At 38.9% G+C, this 20,378-nt stretch overlaps 1 protein-coding gene across 1 annotated transcript in view; it reads right to left on the bottom strand.

Moving 5' to 3' along the window:
* DCHS2 (dachsous cadherin-related 2) overlaps positions 1–20,378 on the bottom strand; it is a 146,932-nt gene that overhangs the window by 35,351 nt on the left and 91,203 nt on the right. Inside the window, exons 7-11 of the mRNA XM_029076962.2 lie at positions 18,960–19,147; positions 18,065–18,164; positions 13,439–13,602; positions 10,451–11,291; positions 4,169–4,408 (exon numbers count right to left, since the gene is read on the bottom strand). Coding sequence (XP_028932795.1) covers positions 4,169–4,408; positions 10,451–11,291; positions 13,439–13,602; positions 18,065–18,164; positions 18,960–19,147 — 1,533 coding nt within the window. The remainder of the gene's footprint in view (positions 1–4,168; positions 4,409–10,450; positions 11,292–13,438; positions 13,603–18,064; positions 18,165–18,959; positions 19,148–20,378) is intronic.

Below are 20,378 nucleotides of genomic sequence, written 5' to 3'. Positions count from 1 at the left end.
ACAGTGCCTGGTACATAGTAAGTGCTTAACAAATACCACAGTTATTGTTATTTGTTGATGATATTTAAGGGAACAGTTAGGAAGATCGTAGTTGGCCACTGAGTTTCTTGGTATAACAATGTTATTCTCTATTGCTGAACTATTCCCTTGAATAACTAACCTGCTTTAAACTCATCATATGACTTTCACCTAATTTCAAACCAAGATCATGACGCGGAGCCACTTGAATGTGCTACGTAGCTTCAGGATTGGGATTGGAAAGGTTGATCCTCTTCAGCTGATTTAAAGGTAGTAGTAAGCTTAGGATGTCAAAAGCTTCCTCAGATAACTCCCTTAAACAGAGCTAACTGCTTAGTCCGCTGACCAGATCCTGTGTGATCTCAGTGAATTCAATAGCATATTGAATATTGAATAGCCTACACATATCTTGAGAGAAAGCCGTCCTTGTCACTGAATGGGTTTGGACAGATCTTTCTGTGTAGTTGTTAGCTTCCAGATGAGTTGGAAAAGCTACATAGCCTACTGGGATTATGACTGGGACAACTAATTAACAATGGGAAACATTTATGTGAAAATGAAAGTAGATGTGAGAGATCTGGGTTTTCAGATGGACAGAGTAAATAGCTTCTGAAATGGAATGGGAAATGATATAGATCAGTAGGACCGCTGATGTCAGATCTAAACCAGATTATTACACATTATGCTTAGCCACACTCAAAAAGTAAATTCATTACAAACTGCATCTAATATAAGGGATATAGTTCTCAGTTTTTCCTCTGGAACTGTAAACCTTTTCTTTGAAAAGTCCTTATCGGCCTCGGGAGTTTTAATTTCTTTTTTTTCCAGACTTGAGTAGAGGCGTGTACTGTGAACTCTGGACCACATTCTGATCCTTCACAGCAATACAGGAAAGCCTAGCAAAATTGATTGTGCATCCAACACTGTAGTCTATGGCACCTTGATTAAATCTAAAAGGTCCAGTTAACTCCCTAGGTTAAGCAAATGAGAGGTAAAGACTTTCAAAAGTATACATCAGACAGGACTCTCCCAGTCAATCAATCAGAAAAAAAACTGTGTTTGAAAACATATGTACCCATCAACTTAGCAGATTTACCTTTCTTTAAAGGCAATAGCCCTGAGATTCCAAAACATATGAGAGTATTTCCAGAATCAAGGGGAAGCCTTTTAGCATTTCTCATGGTGAATACATCCTTAACAAATAATCACCAAAACACATTTTGATTTTGATACTTGAATTATATCTGAATCCATAACCAGTAAATTTCTTAAGGCAGCTGCAGATATATAAATAATAGCCATTATTTTAAAAAGAACAACTTCTACTCCCTTATCTTAATACAAATTAGTAAGATTTTGGTCACAGTCACTTTCACCTGCCTCAGGCATAAATTGTAATCTGGTTTACCCAAATATGCACCTAGGTCTACACTAGAAAAGCTAAACTAAAAACTGGGAATTCTAGATAATGCAGATTTTTAAAGTTACATCAATTATCTGGATAGTCTGATCAATTTTCAAGCTATTTCTGACAATTGCTTTTCTTTCACCTGGACAAAAATTAGAAAGTCTTTCTTATGAAACAATAATCACAATATGCAAACTATAATCCTCTCTGATCCATCCAACACAATTCCCCATTGACTGAATAAGCAGTAAATATATGGTCCACCCCATAGGAAGTTAATTTTAAATAATCTAACGACAGAAAAAATATTTGCCTAAAACTGTGTCCACTAGGAAACTAAAAGTGGTACTGTATGTTTCTGAAAATTATTATATATTCCTATTATGTGCAAAAATATACAAGCTTCTACATACAATCCGTCATACAGTTTTATAAGTATTTGCATTATCTCTCATTTAAGTATCGGGCCATGGCGAATTCTAGTTTTCCTAACTGAAAAATGTCTTAGAAGAGAGGGATAAGAAAAACTCTTTGATCATACTGCCCCACTCTGGACTGAGTAGGCAAATGCAACAGGGCAACACCTTGAACATACCCGTTTTTAGGAAATAAATACTTTCTAAAATTAATTTGATTACTTGCACAGTTGTACTCATTTGATTTGTTTGGTCTCATTAACCAGCCCATCCTACATCTTTCTTTGCACATCACTCATATCATTTCCTACAAGACTTGGCCTTTTAAATTTGTTTAGCACTTCCCTTGCAAATATACTAAAAAATGCACAAATTCTACTTTAGAAGATTTTAAAATGAGGTAAAAGGAAAAAATGAATTATTCATTTATGTAGACGTCTCATATGGTAATAGAGAAATACATAGGTAAGCATCCAGAAATTCAACTGCTATCAATTGCTAGAATTACAATTCCATAAAGCTAAATTTTTCTATTCCTGGTTCAACCTGTGGAACATATATTTAGTTATTTACATTAAATCATACGTCATTTAAATGAAGAAATATTTCAATTGTGTACCCCTCTTACACTTGTTAAAAGGAATATAATATTATGCTGGTTTGCAATAACTTATACTGTATAATTCTTGGTAAGTATAAGGGTAAAGAAGGACTGATTTGCATTTACTGCTCATCTTAGTAAATTGTAAAAATGCATTATATAGCTACCACAAAAGAAAAAAATTACCTTCAGCTTTCAACATTATTTGGATCTATACTACTAAAATAATATTCCAAAAGTTGAACCCAGGAATAATGAAAATTGAACATCTCTGAAATTGTAATTCTTACCACTGACAGTCATTATATGTATGTTTCCACTGTTAGGGCATTTAAGGAAAGACTATGCTCCCTCACCTTGCTGAAATCCTGCTTATTTCAATGGTGTTGGTGATGACCATGTGGCTCAGTATATTTTTAAGACAGTTACTTTAGAAAAATAGGCCTTGGATATCGAACTACGTCAGGTAAACCAAATGTTAACCATCAAACTAATGGTAGCATGGCTGTATCTCTTATCAGCTGTGTACCTGATAACTACCCTAGTTATCACCCACTAGCCACTACCCTATTTCCACCCTTGGGGCTATAGCACAGTCCTTAAAAAAGTCCAAGAAAGCTGACAGAAAGGTGAAAGGAGAAAGGCAAACCTACCAAACACGTAGGCAGCAGGTGTCAATCAGGCAAGCCTTCAGGATACTCTGGATGCCCACAGAAAGAATACATGGTCCACAGCATTTCAACCTATTGCTTTCCAAGCCTTCTGTGTTGACTTGCACCAAAGAGTACCATACTAGCAAAAACTAAATTGCTGCCTTAAAAGTCAGTTAAGGAAATTCCATAGAATTTTATCATGCTATCCAGTTATAGTCAGAGATTAAGAGCTCAAACAGCAGCACACCATTAAACTATTTTGCAGGCTAGGTCCAGTGGATGTACAGCTCTACTCCTGTGTCTTGCCAACACCTCAAACTTAACGTGACCAAAACAGAACTCCTCATCTTCCCATCCAAACTCTGACCTCCTCCTGCCTTCTGATCACTGTAAACAATTCCGCTATCCTCCCTGTTTTACAAGCCTGCAACCATGGCATTATCTTCGACTCATCACTCTCATTCAACCCACATATTCAATCCGTCACCAAATCCTGTTGCTTCTACCTTCACAGCATTGCCGAAATATATCCTTTCCTCTCCATCCAAACTGCTCCTATGCTGATCCAAGCACTTAAATCCGGCCTTGACTACTGAATCAGTCTCCTCACCCCTTTATTCACCCCTTCCCTCAGCTCCATAGCACTTATGTACATATCTGCAATTTATTTATATTAATATATGTCTCTCTCTCTAGACTCTAAGTTCATTTTGAGCAGGGAACACGTCGACAAACTCTGTTATATCATACTCTTCCAAGCTCTTAGTAAAGTGCTCTGCACATAGTGAGAGCTCAATAAATACCACTGATTTATTGATTGTACGTTTTGCCAAATGATTCTATTAACATTATAAAGATGGGATTACTTTGACTTTTGAAAATATAAAAACATATTTGCTTTCAAAGAAAATGCTACTAATGTTGATGTGTGTGTGTGTGTGTGTGTGTGTACACATTCGTGTTTAGGAGATTAAATAAATATGAAGCATTTACATGAGAATTTTCATTTTATATGTCATATAGCATATCCTTAATTTCAGAGAATAACCAAGACTGAAAGGAGCAAAATTACCTGAATCTCTATCCATGGCTTCCACCTTTGTGACAAGCTGTCCGGGCCCTTGATTTTCAGGCACTGTAACTTCATACGAGAGTTTTTTAAAAACTGGAACCTCATCATTAATATCAAGAACAGTAACTGTCAAAGTCTGAGTGACAGAGAGAGCAGGCATGCCGTCATCCAGTGCCAAGACAGTCAGGATGTAGTATTTTTGGGCCTCATAGTCCAGAGGGCAAGTAGTAGTTAGCAGTCCTGTTTTGGGGAAAGAGAGAAGACAAATTTTGAATGTTTGTTCAAATGTACTCAAAATTATGATGCATTATTTAACAGTTTATCAAACTTGCCGGGTTTGATAAAAATACAAATCTTACATCTATTTAAAAATACACCCTTTAAATTACTGTAATTTTAAAAACTAGACAAACAGGTTTTTCAAAACGAGAAATGGAAAAAAATCAAAGAATTGGAGAGCTTGAGATGAGTCTCTTAAGTGTTCATCTGGTACAGCCCCCTGCATTCATGCACATAAAAATGCCATCTGGGTAAGTAGATTTCTTAAACATATCCCAGGATGGGGACTTCACAAACTCTCCTTGTAGAAATCCATGAAATTCTGTTTTAATTTTAACATATTTTCTGTTGTTCAGGCCTTAGCAAAGAGAACAACTTAGAATAAAAACCCATCATATATTTGAAGCCAATTTAGATACTTGCAAGCCTTCTCTTCTTTATTCATTCAATCTTCAGATCCAACAACTGCAATTCTTTAACCTCTACCCATTTTCCAATCCTTCAATCATATTTGTTATTTTTTCTCTCTCAAAAGTGTACATAGTACTCTAATAAAGGACTAGTGAAGAGTATAATAGAAGGATTAAAATGTTAGATATTATGTTCTGATATGCTTTGCTCATTGTTCTCCAGAAGGCTGATAGACAATAAATGCTGTTGATTGTGATATTAGCACTATATAGGCGTTGAAAAATCCCAGCATTATATTACTGACACTTACTCAACTTTGTTCAACTAGGGCTCTCCTTACAACTCAAACACCTCAGGGAACATGTCTACCAACTCTGCATACTGTTCTCTCCCAAGGACCTAGTACAATGCTCAGAACATAGTAAGTGTTCAATAAATACCACTGATTGATTGATGGATTTATTGACTCCAGGGATTTCTTCTGCTGCACTGTCTCACCAGTCTTATTCCATCCTGAATTTGTAGCAGTTATTTTCTTCTCTAGTTGAACTGCACTGCACTTATCCCTACTTTCCCTATTTTTTTCCCATTTGTGTCAATCACTTTGCATTTAAACCCTGTCTCACAAAGATGTTAGACATGTCACCCATTGTTATTAAATGCTTAGAACATGCCAGGAACTGTGCTGGGGTAGATAAAAGCTAATCGGATTGGACATGGTCCTATGTCCCCACATTAGGCTCACAATCTTAATCCCCATTTTACGGATGAGGAAACTGAGGCACAGAGAAGTGACTTACCCAAGATCACTCAGTAGTGAAATGGCGGAGGCTGGATTAGAACCCAGATCCTTCTGACTCCCAGGCCGGTGCTCTATCTCCTAGCCATGGTGCTTCTCCTAATAAGCCATAATTCCTTCCTCTTGCTCATTAATATAGATTATAAAATAGAGTGGCCATAGGACTTATCCTTTCAATTTCATCCCTACCCATTGGCAATTACCATCCAGGTAGACCCCTACAACCTAGCTCTGCACCTATCTAAACTGTCAAAACCATATTTTCCCCATTTGTCTATGCAGGTGTTTTTGTTACATTCATTTATTTGTATTTATTTATTCATTTATTTCCCCCATTGGGCTGTAGATCATATAATTATTCTGTAATGTTCTCTAAAGCCTGTAATAGTGCATATGCAGAGTAAACTCAATAAAAATTGTTTTCAATTGTTTTTTACTAACTCTTTTGTATTGTATTCATCCAAGGGCTTAGCTCAGTGCTCTGTACACAGTGCTCAAAAAATACCATTGATTGATTGGCTTTCTTAGGTTGGCCTTCTTCGAGTCTCTCAACTGCTTTTCCCTTGTTTAAATAGTCTGTCATTTTATCATAGACTGATTCAATTGCTCCCACATGATTTACTTCTCACAAAGTCATATCGATTGGCTTTTTTCTTATAGGTCAATGCACATTGATTATTTGTTAGAATGTCTTTCCTGATATTGATCTTTCTAAAATCTCCTCTGCCCCCTCCAGCCCCCCTTTCCTCCTGCCCCTTCTTCAACTCTTCTATCCTTTCCAGCAGCATCTCAAGAAGAGATCTCCTGCTTTCTCGCAAAATCCACTCCCTTTACCTGCGCATCTGACCCTATCCTTTTGCCCCTTATCAAAACACTTGTCCCCTCCTTTCTTCCCTCCCTGACAGCCATCTTCAACTGTTTGCTCTCCAAGGGCTTATTCTCCACTGCTTTCAAATGTGCACATCTCCCTTCTTCTAAAAAACCTCTCCCTTGACACCATGGCTCTCTTAAGCTACTGCCCCATTTCCCTCCTAGCATTCCTCTCCAAACTCCTTGAGCGAGTTGTCTACACCCATTGTCTCAAGTTCCTCTCTTCCAATTCTCTCCTTGACTCACTACAATCTGGCTTCCATCCCCTCACTCCACAGAAACTGCCTTCTCAAAGGTTGCAAATGATTTCCTTCATGCCCCATCCAATGGCCACTACTCCATCTTAATCCTCCTCGGCCTCTCCGCAGCTTTCAACACTGTTGACCACTTTCCTTCTCCAGGAAATATTATCCAACCTCGGTTTCACTTTCATTTTCCTCTCCAGGTTCTCCGATCTCTCTGTCCCCACATTCTCAGTCTCTTTTACAGGCTCCTCCTCTGCCTCCCACTCCCTAACTGTGGGCATCCCTCAAGTTCAATTTGGTTAAGCGCTCAATAAATTTGATTGATTGACTGAGTATATGAGTTGCACTTTCTATCCCGCCATCCCAAGAGGACTAACCTGTGCACTTGTTTACATTTGATCTTTGTGTAAAGATAAGATGTGATATAAGCATTTAATTTAATCAATTTTCCCTTTCTGACTGTGGAGGAGGAGGAAGAAGGGGATGCCATTTTTCCTTGTCTTCTTAAAATACAGTTGAATAGTGGTGACTGCTGATGATCATATAATTTCAGACTGGAAATTCAGCTTAAACTCCCATCCAGTTGAAAATTTTACAACTGGAAGGCCCTTACAAAGGTCAACTGTTTGATTCCCCTGCCCACAGGCACGACTACATATAAACTAGGGGAAGGGCTGTGCTTAGTACTGTGCCTGGCACATAGTAAGCGCTTAACGAATAGCATTATTATTACTTACTTGGGCTACGAGATCACTTAAGTAGCTTTCAAGGCCCCTGCAGGCCAGATACTTCTCTTTACTTTCATGAAAAGACTGAGGAAGATGGCAGGGGAAGGAAAGAAGGTTTAAAAGGAGGAAACATCACCACCCCTGCTACCTCGCTACATGCTGGCAGCCCCATGCTCTTCCCAGAAATGGAGATCAAACCAACTGAATAAAATCTACACCTCAGACTGGAGTGAATCCTCCACCCATGTCTGAGCCACATCCTGTCTACCCTTGACCTGCACCATACAAGACATCTGTTCTATCTCTAAAGATCTCCCAGGCGTTAACATATTAAATCAGCAACATAAATAGCACTTGGAATTATTAATGGTTAAAATTTACATAGAGTGCAATAAACCTAGTTACACAAAATGTAACTCTGGCTAAGATCTTCAGTTACTGATGCTTGGGATTCATTACTGAGTTCTATTCCCTTTGTACTTCTTATCCATTAACTGCCTCTTTTACTGACAGTAAAGAGTAAAGACTTTATGGTTAAGACAATAAACTCCATGAATAAACTGTTCCTAGGCTTCTAGCATATTGTTACACAAAACCTACCCACATGCTGAAAATGTGATAAAAATTTGGAAACATATACAACTGGTCATTGAATCCAGGATGACATTTTTTAGAGTTGTTGTTTTATTCTGCAAAGCATGGTACCTTGCATTAAACGTCATTTCAAATCATCTGGGAGGACTTTTTCAAGGTTTTATAAAAGAGCTTTTCAGTAATTACTCATCTTAAACACTTGTTCCCTTTTTATAGCCACAAGCCATTGAAATGCTCCTCCCAGTAAGTCTGGTTAGAAGAAATATGAGCCTTATGAGACAGATAAAACCTTTCATACATGAATGAATTTGGCAATTATCATTTTATATTCCCAAGAAGTATGTAAGCAATTGAAACAGCACTGCAGTTACTTAACATTTGTGTCACTTATACTTTCTCAGAACACTTTTCTATTTAAATCGAAGTATATCAAGAATAATTTTAATCATCCTGGGAAATGAAGCAAGTGTAACTGCAGCTCCCAAGTGCTGTGAGAAGCCCAAGTTCTGAACTGTCAGTTAAGCATCACCATTATTTATTAACCAATCAGTATTATTTATTGAGCCCCTACTGTGTGCAGAGCACTGTGCTAAGAGCTCATGAGAGTACTGCATTATACCTGCCCTCAAGAAGGGCAGTCTAGTGAGGGAGACAGACACAAAATACACAACAGTTGGGTAGGAGAAATGAAATGGAAAGATGGATATGTGGATGAATAAGTGCGGATGTAGTAGAGTGTGTAAATCAATATGAACATAAGTGGTGCAATTAGTTATGCATGTAAGTATGGAGGTGGTGCAAAAGGACTGTGCTAGACTATATGATCTGGAAAGAAGAAAAATGAAATGCAAAAATCCTGGAAAAGATGGGATTTCAGAAGGGCTTTGAAGAAGGGGAGAGCTGTCATCTGGAAGACTTAAAGAGGGAAGTAGCTTCAGACAGGAGGAAAGGTGAGAGGTATAGGTCAGAAGTGGGAGGGCTAAGAATTTGGCATAGTGGGTAGGTCAGCATGAGAACAAAGCACGTGAGCTGAGCTGGGGTATATTGGGAGAAGAAAGTGGATAATAGGGAGAGAGTTCATGGAGTGCCTTAAAGCCAATTGGTCAGGAGTTTCTATTTAAAGAGGAGTGAAGAAACAAGGGCAAAGATACTTATAAAAAAGTGTTTCATGGAGCAGCATAAAGTATTGATCAAGAAAGAGAGGGACTAGAAACAGGAAGGGCATCTGCATCACTACCTATGTGATGCTTGTGAAGCAGCATGGCCTAGTGGACAGAGCATGAGCCTGGGAGTCAGAAGGACCTGAGTTCTAATCCTTGCTCCATCACTTGTCTGCTGTGTGACCTTGGGCAAGTCACTTAACTTTTCTGTGGCTCAGTTATCTCATCTGTAAAATGGGGATCATGAATATAAGCCCCATTTTGGACCGGGACTGTGTCCAACCTGACTTACTTGTATCCACCATAGCACTTATTACAGTTCCGGCACGACCCGGCACAACGCTTAACAAATACCAGTTATCATTACAATGAGACAATATTATCCCTCAAAGAGCTTGTCTACATATGCCCTTAATTTACAGCCAGATAAGCAAATTTTCAGCAACATATATTTAGAAAGCACCAACAGTTTCCTGGACTTCTACTTTCATTTTAATCAATGGATTAACTTAGAGCGGGGTCATACATGCAGTATCCTCACCTAGAGAACACTTGGGTGAATAAAGGGAAAAGTCAAAATCCCTGGCTAAGATCTTGCAATCCAATGCAGAGAGACCAACAACAACAACTAGATTAGATTAGGCTGTAAGCCTGTCAAACGGCAGGGACTGTCTCTATCTGTTGCCAACTTGTTCATCCCAAGCGCTTAGTACAGTGCTCTGCACATAGGAAGCGCTCAATAAATACTATTGAATGAACAACAACAAAATAGAGATAGGAGGAAAAGGAGTGGGTAATGATTGCTAGCTGAATTATTAAGTGCTAAAATCAGTTCTCACGGGAACATATTAATACTTATAAACATTGACAGTCACAAAACAGGAGGTGGGGAATGATTTGGGAGGATGGAGGGATGGAATTTTTTCCTTCCAGTTGATGGCATAAAATGACAGATAGGACGCTACTAAGATTTGATGCTGGCAAATCAAATTCTGACCTACTACCTAGGCCAGTCTGTGCCCTTGTAGACCCATCCAGTATTAGTATAAGATTTTTATAATTATAAAATTATAACTACTGGATTATAAAAAGTGACATGTCTACCTTATAAGGAGGAAATTAGCAAAGAAACAGATCTGAATGGATGTATGATGGAACATGAGGTTTATATTAAAGTTACATATACTGCAGAGTACCTGATGTTCTGTCAAGCATAAAGGTTTCCTTCTCATTTCCTGCAAGGAGATGATATGTGACTTTTCCATTCCTTCCTTCATCTGGATCCTCGGCAACTATTCGATGCACGAGAGAACCGGCTTCTGTGTCTTCAGGGACGTTAACAACGGGGACAGACACAAAATGGGGGCTGTTGTCATTGACATCCAAGATCAAAATCCTTGCAGCCAGGGTTCTCACTCTCCGTTCAGTTACATTCACTGCCTGATCCGATGCTGTCACTACGAGGACGACCGACTGCAGGACTTCTCTGTTTAATGGAGTTGCGGTGACCAGAGTGCCCAATGATGGGTGGATGAGGAATGGATTCTCACTCAGACTCTTTGCTTCAATGGAGTACTGGACTTTACCATTTAGAAAACTGCCATCACCATCTTTGGCATTAAATGTGTATACCAGTGTGCCTATGGGGACATTCTCTTCTACACTGATCACTATGAAATCATCTTGGAAAGAAGGGGAGTGATCATTCTGGTCTTCCACATCAATACTAAGGAACAGCATGCTATTCAGTGGAGGATTTTGGTTATGGTCTTTCATAATCACCCGAAGAAGGTAATGAGATATCACTTCATAGTCAAGTTGCTTCAAAAGGAACAAGTCTCCTGATGAGCTCTCAATTTCAAAATAACCATCTCTGTCTTCTTCCGCAATACTAAAATGTATCTTGCTTTCATGCTTTTGAAGATTTCCAGAGGGCTTTATCAAGTTCATTACTTGGCCAGGTTTAAAGTTTTCTGGTATGACCAAGTTTCTGATATGCTGAGAACTAAGCAATCTCTCCTTGGATAGTGGTATAACCTGGAACAAGAATAGACAACTGGATATTTTGTTGTTACTGCTTTTTTCAGATAAGGGACAGGCATCTTTATCAGAATGCAATGTTTTAGAGCATGATTTTGGAAAGAACATTTAAGAAGATAAAGGAACACAGTTGCCATAATATAGCACCAGTCAAGTGGCTATAATCTGTTGTGGCTCTAGGGTAGGAATGCTTTTTAAAGTTTGCTTCAATTAAGTTTCCCAGAGTCAAAATCCAACACTGACTCAAGTAGTTTATTAACATTGTAGAAGGAATACATTTTCAACTATTTAAAGTTCACTCATTCAATCAGTCAGTGGTATTTACTGAGCGCTAAGGAAACAGCATGGTATAATTGATACAGCACAGTCCTGGGAATCAGAAGGACTTGGGTTCTAATCCTGGCTCTGTCACTTATCTGTTTGTGACCTTGTGCAAGTCACTTAAATGATCTGTGATTCAGTTATCTTATAATAATTATAATATGTGTTAAATGTTTACTATGTGTCACACACTATCCTAAGCGGTAGGGTGGAAACAGGCAAATCGGGTTGGACACAGACCCTGTCCCATGTGGGCCTCAAAGTCTCAATCCTCATTTTACAGATCAGGTAACTGAGGCACATAGAAGTTAAGTGACTTACCCAAGGTCACAAAGCAGACAAGTGGCGAAGCCAGAATTAGAACCCATGATCTTCTGACTCCCAAGCCTGTGCTCTATCCACTACACCATGCTGCTTTCCTGTAAAGTGGGGATTCAGACTGTGAGGCCCCTCTGGGACAGGGACTGTGTCCTTGTATTTACCCCAAGGTTTAGAACAGTGCTTGACATATAGTAAGTGGTTAAATAATACCATCACCTTCATCATTAACTGTGGGCTGTACACTATTCTAAGCACTTGGGAAAGTGCAATACAACAGAGCTAGGAGATGTGATCCCTGCAAGGAGCTTACAGTCTACTGGAAACAGTGGATTGTAAGCAGTTTCAAAGATGATAAATGAGTTACCTGAGCAATGCTAATGAACAACTGTTAAGGATAAAGTGTCAGAAAAAGCATTAGATAATGCAGATTGTTTGAAATGACATTATTTTTCTACAATCTTCTTGCATTTCACCTGGTTTGACAGATGCCTGAAATGTTCTCAAACTCTTTATCCCAATCCCTTATTTCTTATTGAAACAATGATAACACAGATTATTTTTAAATTATGTTGGGGGTTACAGGAACTAAATATCAGGTTGTAGGGGCAATGCTTGTAAAATAATTTAGACACTGATTATGAGGATAACATTCCATTCAGTTTGGGTTTATGGATACATCACAAAGAAAACAACTCTCTGTATCCTGCAGTTTATAGTCTGAAAATACAAAATTATCAGGAGTTTAAAAACAAAACAATTTTCCACTTTCCAATTAGTTCTAACAGTCTGTATTCATTCAATAGTATTTATTGAGCGCTTACTATGTGCAGAGCACTGTACTAAGCGCTTGGGATAAACAAGTCGGCAACAGATAGTGAATCTTGGTAAAATTGTGTTAGCATTAACTAATATTGCTGTCTTGTGATTGTTTCACTATTCTTTTTTTAAAAAAATGACTGTTTTCTGGAACCAAAGGAAGCTGGCACCACTGAAGGAGCTGGAAACTGAGTAGGAATCTGAGATGCCATTGTGTTAGAATTTGGCTTCTAGCCGGTTCTTATCTGGCACTATAAGTTGGGGGCAGGAGGGGAAGAGAAGGTGAGGTGCACTAAATACGACTGACCGCTATGGAGTCTCCCTCTACCCAAAAAAATATGGAAGAGAAGCATATCTTCATTTTACCAAGAAGCAACAGGGGTCATTTCTCCCCATCATCTCATCTGGCTTCAGGGCCTTCATACGTCCCTCTCTTTCTCTCCCCCAACTATCATGGATTTTGCCATACATTTTTATCCGTATATTTCAAACTACACATATTCACAAACATTTCTAATTTATTCGGGGTCAAATAAAGTTACCAGGCCACGTCTTTGTGTTTATGTCCACACTTCTTGCAATACATGTATCATCGCTAGCCTTTCATACTACCACTTTGTTTAAAAATAAATTTACATCAATATCTTGGGAATAACCCTCAAATCTGGATGACTTAAGATACCTACCTGAATGTTTATGACTACATATCCTTGAAGAGGAGGAATTCCTTGATCTCTTGCAGTTATAGTCATTCTGTAATTAGGCTGGTGATTATACGAAAGAACTGTGGTCGTTCTGATTTCACCACTATTGACATCCATCTTAAAGTGGTTTAAACTCTCCTCTGAACCTCCACGTCAAAATCAAAGAAACTAATGTCAATTTACAGGCTGAAATCATTGAATCGGGTCACCCAACATCTGCTTGACTTTTCAAGATTAATATGACTTAAATACTATGTTGAAATGAATACAAAAATAGCTTTTCAAATAGGTTCGGGGAGCATTACAGAAAACAGGTTGTGTGCTTTCTTTGAAATGCCTCAATGAAATTGGAACCCATTAAGTTATTTTATAATTAGGCAAATTATAGTGATCAAGTGAGAAATTTTAACTTCCATTTATTTCCAGATTTTGTCTCATGAGCAAAGCAATAGTAACAAGGAAGACTATTTCTCTGCACATATGACTATTTCTCTGCAAATATATATATATATGCACACACACACACACGCACACATATATAATTTATCCCTGGAGAGGGCGATGGGAGGTCAGGGGTGGGGTTCATAAAGCAAAAAAAGAAAAATACCTACTCCTGGGCTGTTGATTTTGGGGTCTCAGACCCTGGGCAAATGGGAAGGGAGGAAGAATAGGGTTAGGAATGATCTTTGATGACTACAAATGTTACTTGTAATCTTTCTAAATTCACATCCTGTTTCAGCTTTTCAATATATCAGTTCTGACTTTACAAAGCACCCTCCTTTTAGGTCTAGCTCTAGAGATGTGGTCAGCGAGTAGAGTGTGCAAGAGAGCCATGGGAAAATGAGAAAAACAACTGAAAAACTGTAATGATGGGAGAAGAATGAGGAAAAGTTTCAAAAGAAGGTGAGAGTCATTGAGTGGGAGAGGCTGGAAGGCAGGGCTTATTTTCTTAACTGGTGGAATCATACGGATGGACACGTCCACTTAACAATCTGAGGAAGTAAACTTGGCCTATTTGACTATGGAACCTCTCTGACTCAACAGAAATATATTAATGTAGCTATTACACACCCATACGTACTTGACTGAACTGACATTAATGGGAAACATGGGTCTCCTGCTTTGGTTCAGGAACAAATTCTCCATTTATAACATCATTTCTTAAGAAAAATTGTTTCCAAATTATAATGTTTTCATTTAACACGCAATGTTTAGGAAACCATTTTCTTTTAAGTCCAAAGGCTGTCTGTAACAGACAAGAGAACCAAGATTCCATGAAGGATTATTGTCCTTCTGAACTATGACTCTATGTGGCAAAGTCCTCCAAGATAATCTGATGAGCTGCACGGCTTCTTGTCGTCTCATTCATTGTCTGATTTAAACTTCTCCAGTTTCCAACCTAGGGACCATAGGTAGAGCTGGGGGAAGAGGGTAGTGACACATTCCAGTGAGCCCAGCTTCTATCCCTCCTGGAGACACCTCTCTGTCCCCTGGAGGGGTGGCAGTGGGGTCCAGGGCTTATGGAGGGGAATGTCCTGGGTGGACATGACCACCCTTGCTCCAGTTTCCAAAGCTAGGAGCCAGGAAGGAGAACACCCTTAGTCTTCTCTCCACCTCCTCTCTTTTCCCTCCACCTCCTCTCGGTCCAGGGCAGCATCGGCAGTCATAACCCCCATCCACCCTGTCGAGGGGCCAAGAGGCGGGGTTGTGAGGCCCGCTCCCCCTCCTTCTTGGGGGTAACTGCAGTATCCCGGAGGGGGGTGAAGCAGCATGGCTTAGTGGATAGAGCCCGGGCCTGGGAGTCAGAAGGTTGTGGCTTATAATCCAGGGTCTGCCACTTGTCTGCTGTGTGAGCTTGGGCAAGTCACTTCACTTCACTTTCTCTGGGTCTCAGTTCCCTCATCTGGAAAATGGGGATGAAGACTGTGAGCCCCATGTGGGACAGGGATTTTGCCCAACCCTATTTGCTTGTATCCATCCCAGCGCTTAGTACAGAGCCTGGCACATAGTAAGCGCTTGACAAATACCATAATTATTATTATTGCTTGTTCCGGCAAGGAGGCAGCTCACCACCCCGGTTGGGAGAGCTCCAAATTCTAATCCTCCAGCAGAGTCCTCTCTGCCCCACCTTAGCAGCTCCAGGCCCCAAGGAACATGAGGAGGTGAGGCTTCGGTCCTGCTCCTCCTCCCTGTCCAGAGGGGACATGGTGGTCCAGACAGGTGGACTGTGATGCTCACTAGAGATGAGTGTGGTGGGGCTACAGGGATCAATCAATCAATTAATGGTATTTATTGAGCACTTACTATAAGCAGAGCACTGTATTTAGCGCTTGGGAGAATACAGCCAAATAAGCAGACAGGTTCCCTGCCCATAATGAGCTTACAGTCTAGAGGAGGAGACAGATATTGATATGAATAAATAATTTATAATATCTCAAGATATGTACATAAGTGCTGCGGGGTGGAGGGTGCGGTGACTGTCCAATGTCCAAAAGTCACAGATTCAAGTGCATAAAGTGAGAAAGTATGCTGATTTTGATTCTTCTGAAGCATCCTCTCTCTCTCTCAATCTCTGCATCCCACTACGATTTCACTGCCTCAGAAGATTGGCAGATTTTTCAACCAAACAGGCGACAACGCTTCATAAGCTTGTCATAAATCAACCTCTCAACTAGGTGGAGGACAATCACAGACGGGGTGCCCAGGGATGCCCAGAATCTAATCAAATGTAGTTTGGGCAATTTGGCACTGTATTGTATCTCCAGAATCAAAAAAGGACAAGCTTACAGAAAAAAATGCATTTTTACCTGCATGGAAGTTATTATGCATCAGAGCATAAAGATTAGGACTGTTGATTGTACCGTACCCTCCCAGGTGCTTATTTATTTATTGAGGGCCTGCACATGGTAGGCTTTCAATAAACAGTACTGACTAGTCGGTATTGAATTAGTGCCCTTGGCATTGCTACTCTCCTTAAGGACAGGGATTGCATAAATACGATTGAATGAATGAATGTACCATAATCATTATTTTTATCATTAGAGCTACTTTACTGTATTTCAATTAATCACTGGTATTTACTGGGCATATGAGTGCTAAGCACTGAAACAAGAGCTTGGAAGAGTACAACATAAAAATGATTTAGCCTACTTAGTCAGAAGGGTTTCATGATAGGATAGCTGGATTGTACTTTCTCAGAAGTGAAATTGATGGGTTGACTCTTTCTGATTACTTTGTGATCAAGTAAGCACTTCTGTATTCTGTAAGGCTCCTCCTTAGCTTCCCGCTTCCCCGCAACCCTGTCGTTGCCTAACCATAACTGCAGCTTCTAAAATTGTTCTCTTATTTAGCCATGATTCTTTTGCACCTGGCCACTGATTGCCCAAGCCTCTGGACAAAACGTCATAAAGGACGCTAGGGTTTTAAAGTCAAAACTAATGTGATGTAAAGCTGAAACAGGGCTTGGAAACGTTAAGTGTTCTTCCTCACTCAAAATGTCTTAAATTGAGGACATTCTGTACAAACAAATGACAAATGTGGGAGGGTTTTTTGTTTTTCAACACAGCTGTAGTGAATCATCTTTAAAAAAAATATGTAAGTTATGGAAAGAGGAAGAGCAGGAGTAAGGTTAATCCATTAGTTTTCTCCAAGGCCTGCTAGTTTAAAAATCCCCTATTTCCCCTCTCCATAATAGTCAACCATTTCCATGAAGTTCTTGCAATTTAGTTCTTCCCTTTTCAGGTGAGAAATAATTCAGTTTTATGGCACTTCATTTTTGTACTCGTCTCTCCAGTGACAAATAATCACAAGTATAAACTGACTGGGATGTGAATTGGAGCTATAGCTAAGCAAAAACAAGAACAGATGAGGAAACTTAGAATTCAGGCAGTAATGGAAACATCAATGTTATGCTCTTGCATGGCCTGTTTTCAATCAAACTACAGACTTTATATGTCAGTTATAATACTTTTAAATATTACGCATGAAAAATATTGACTCTATAAATCTTCTATAATGACAAGGCAGAGCATAAAAAGAAGTGATGTGGATTTTGGACCTACAGAAACTTCTAAGCACTATTTTGACAAATCAAGTTTTACTGTTAAAACTTTTTGAACAAAACTATGGAAACACTGTCAATTCTGTAATGATGTAGCTTAAAAAACACTGGAATCATTTTACATAAATGTACACCTTGGAAAATCAAGTATGAATCATAAAAGAACACTCTTGCATCACACAAAACTGAATTGCTTAAATGCACAGATAGATGAGACATAAAATCAAAATAGTACTTTTGAAGTGTTGAAACAATCAAATGTATCATTTTTATCAACTTTAAGAAAATGGTGACATGAATTTAAACATATACATAATTATTGATGTGCTCAAAATTATTTTTTTGCTCTACCAGATTGTTGTGATTTGATGCACACAATGAAGAAGTAAGCATAATTTGATACATTACAAATACAGGCACAGATAGTCCTAATAATCTGAGTATTCTGCTGCAAGTAGATGGAAAGTAGTAAGGGGGGGGGGGCAGAAAGGAAAAATTTTTTAAGAACTTTTAGGATCATAGTTGATGTACAAATTATAAATTCTTACCTGAAGATATTGAATATGAAACTTCTCCATTATTTCCTGCATCAGGATCCTTTGCAAATACTGTAGTAACAAAAACATCTGCTGGCTGGCCTTCTAAAACCTGCCATGAAAACCAGTGACTTTACAAGTGCACTTCTGAATATGGACTATAAAAATCATAATGGCCTTTAACTGAACTTTAAAATTCCATAGTCTATGGAAAGAAGTCTACCAGGATATAAACTATCAAAAAAAAATCTAAATGATGTACTAAAAGAGGAAATCGGGGCTTCTTCATTTGGAAAGTGAGGGAACCACATGAATCTCCTTGGTGGAATTACAGCATTTTCTCATTTGCTAACCACAGTAGCCTGACCTCTTTCACAATGGACATGGTTTCTCAGAACTTTGAGGAAAAAGTGCATTTATTTCCCCTTACAGCAAACTATAATGCTTTAACGACAATTATGCTATAAATCTGACTCCTTATTGCCAAGACGGAAAATAACTTTCTTCTCAAGCATGGTTTAAACTGTGTAAATACACTCCAAACGTCCTAAAAATAGTCACGGTATTTCAATACTCTGAATCCAATAGCAACAATGACTTCCTTCTGTAAAATATCTGTGCGTACCATAAAAAGCTCTCTAAGCTCTTGATTCTGCACATACAAAAATCAGCCGATTTTGCACCATCCAAATAGCAAGAAATCCAATTCCTTGTCATTTATTTTTCTCTCAACAACAACTAGGCCCGAAATATACGGCCCATTGAAAGAGAGATTCTGAATGGGTGAATGGGGTCTGTTTGAAAAATTTTCGCTTTTTGCCACCAGATGGTGCTCCCAACAAATATTGTTAATATAGATCAGTGGTTTACAGCAAACCCATCAAAACAGTACATTTATTCGACCAACCTTGATGCTTATCTCATTTTCCGGGGGAAACTGAGGAAACTGCGGTTTGTTATCATTGAGATCAGTAACTGAAATATAAGCCATCACAGTGGCATTGTGTGACGGGGTTCCATGGTCCATCACTACTACTGAGAGCTGGTGGTGGACTTGATGCTCATGATCTAATGCAACCCAATTTATAATTTCACCTGAGAAAGCAAGGAATAAGAAGAAGGGGATCAAGACATTGACTCAATGGCATTGTTAGTCAATTTAAAAATTAATATTACAAACAATGGATAAATCTGACTAGGAAGTAGACTACAAACTGTTATGCAAATGCACAAAAGCAACATATTTGTGTATTCTCTGTTGTTTGGAATGCTATTGATTCTAACATAACTAGAAAACAATGATTTTCAAATACAATTCTGAAATTGTTACTGAAAACTCTTTTACTGGTTCCCCAGATTTTCTAGGGTTAAAGTCATATGAAATCAAAATAATAGAAATTAACTAAAGTAGTCCCAAAAATAAATGATAAACTTAGGTCATTTAAAGTCATCATTTACCCCCTAAATGCTATTGCACTCTTGTTTTTAGAGAAAAATTAAACTTTTTTCAATTAATCTAGAAATCTTTTAGCTTTCTTCCAAATATTTATGTCATTTTTTATCACACAAAGTTTTCTATTCCTAGGAAATATTTCCTCCTGCTTTGTAAGCAACATTTTATTAACTTTCCTGCCTTTCTTGAGAGAAAGGTGATGGAATACGCCATTTTCTACTGAGAGGCTCAGGTACTAAAAGGATGACTGACTTAATTAGTCACGGGTCGACAATATTTTATGTAGAACAACCAAACAAAATTAAGCCTTGGTACAGTGGGTGTGCAAAGGCTCATACAATTTATGGCTCCCCATATGACATCTAAGGTATATGTGTATCACAAAGCATGCGGTGCTATAATGATGTCACTGAACTGCACAACTCCTTCATAGCAAGAGCTGTTGTGACCAGCAGGGATAGAAGAAGGGAAGGGTCAGGAAAGAGATGGTATGTGGGGACAGAAGAGGAAAAGGGGAGAGGGGGGAGAGAGAGAAGGAGGAAATGGGAAGAAAGGAAGCTAGGGGACAAGAGCAGAAGAGACAAGAGAGTAAAGGTGTGGAGGCTAGGGAAAGGAAGAGGAAAGGAGGGAGTGGAGGAAAGGAAAAGAACGGTGCAGCCAGCCTGCCCTGGCAGTGGCCCCCAGGGAGGCTCCCCTCATGACAGGGTGAGGCTCTGCTCAACAGCTAATTGAACCAAAGAGAAGAGGTTGAAGATCTTTGATCTAGACTAGTCAATCTAGTTTAGTCATTGTGGAAAAGTCTTTGAGAAATCACTGAGTCAACTCATTTGCTTTGGTATTCTGCCTCTCGCTGCAGTGTTTCTCTCTAGAAGC

The sequence above is a fragment of the Ornithorhynchus anatinus genome, chromosome 12 (assembly GCF_004115215.2).
Source record: "Ornithorhynchus anatinus isolate Pmale09 chromosome 12, mOrnAna1.pri.v4, whole genome shotgun sequence".
Classification (NCBI taxonomy): Eukaryota; Metazoa; Chordata; class Mammalia; order Monotremata; family Ornithorhynchidae; genus Ornithorhynchus; species Ornithorhynchus anatinus.
This window is presented reverse-complemented; position numbering and strand designations above follow the sequence as displayed.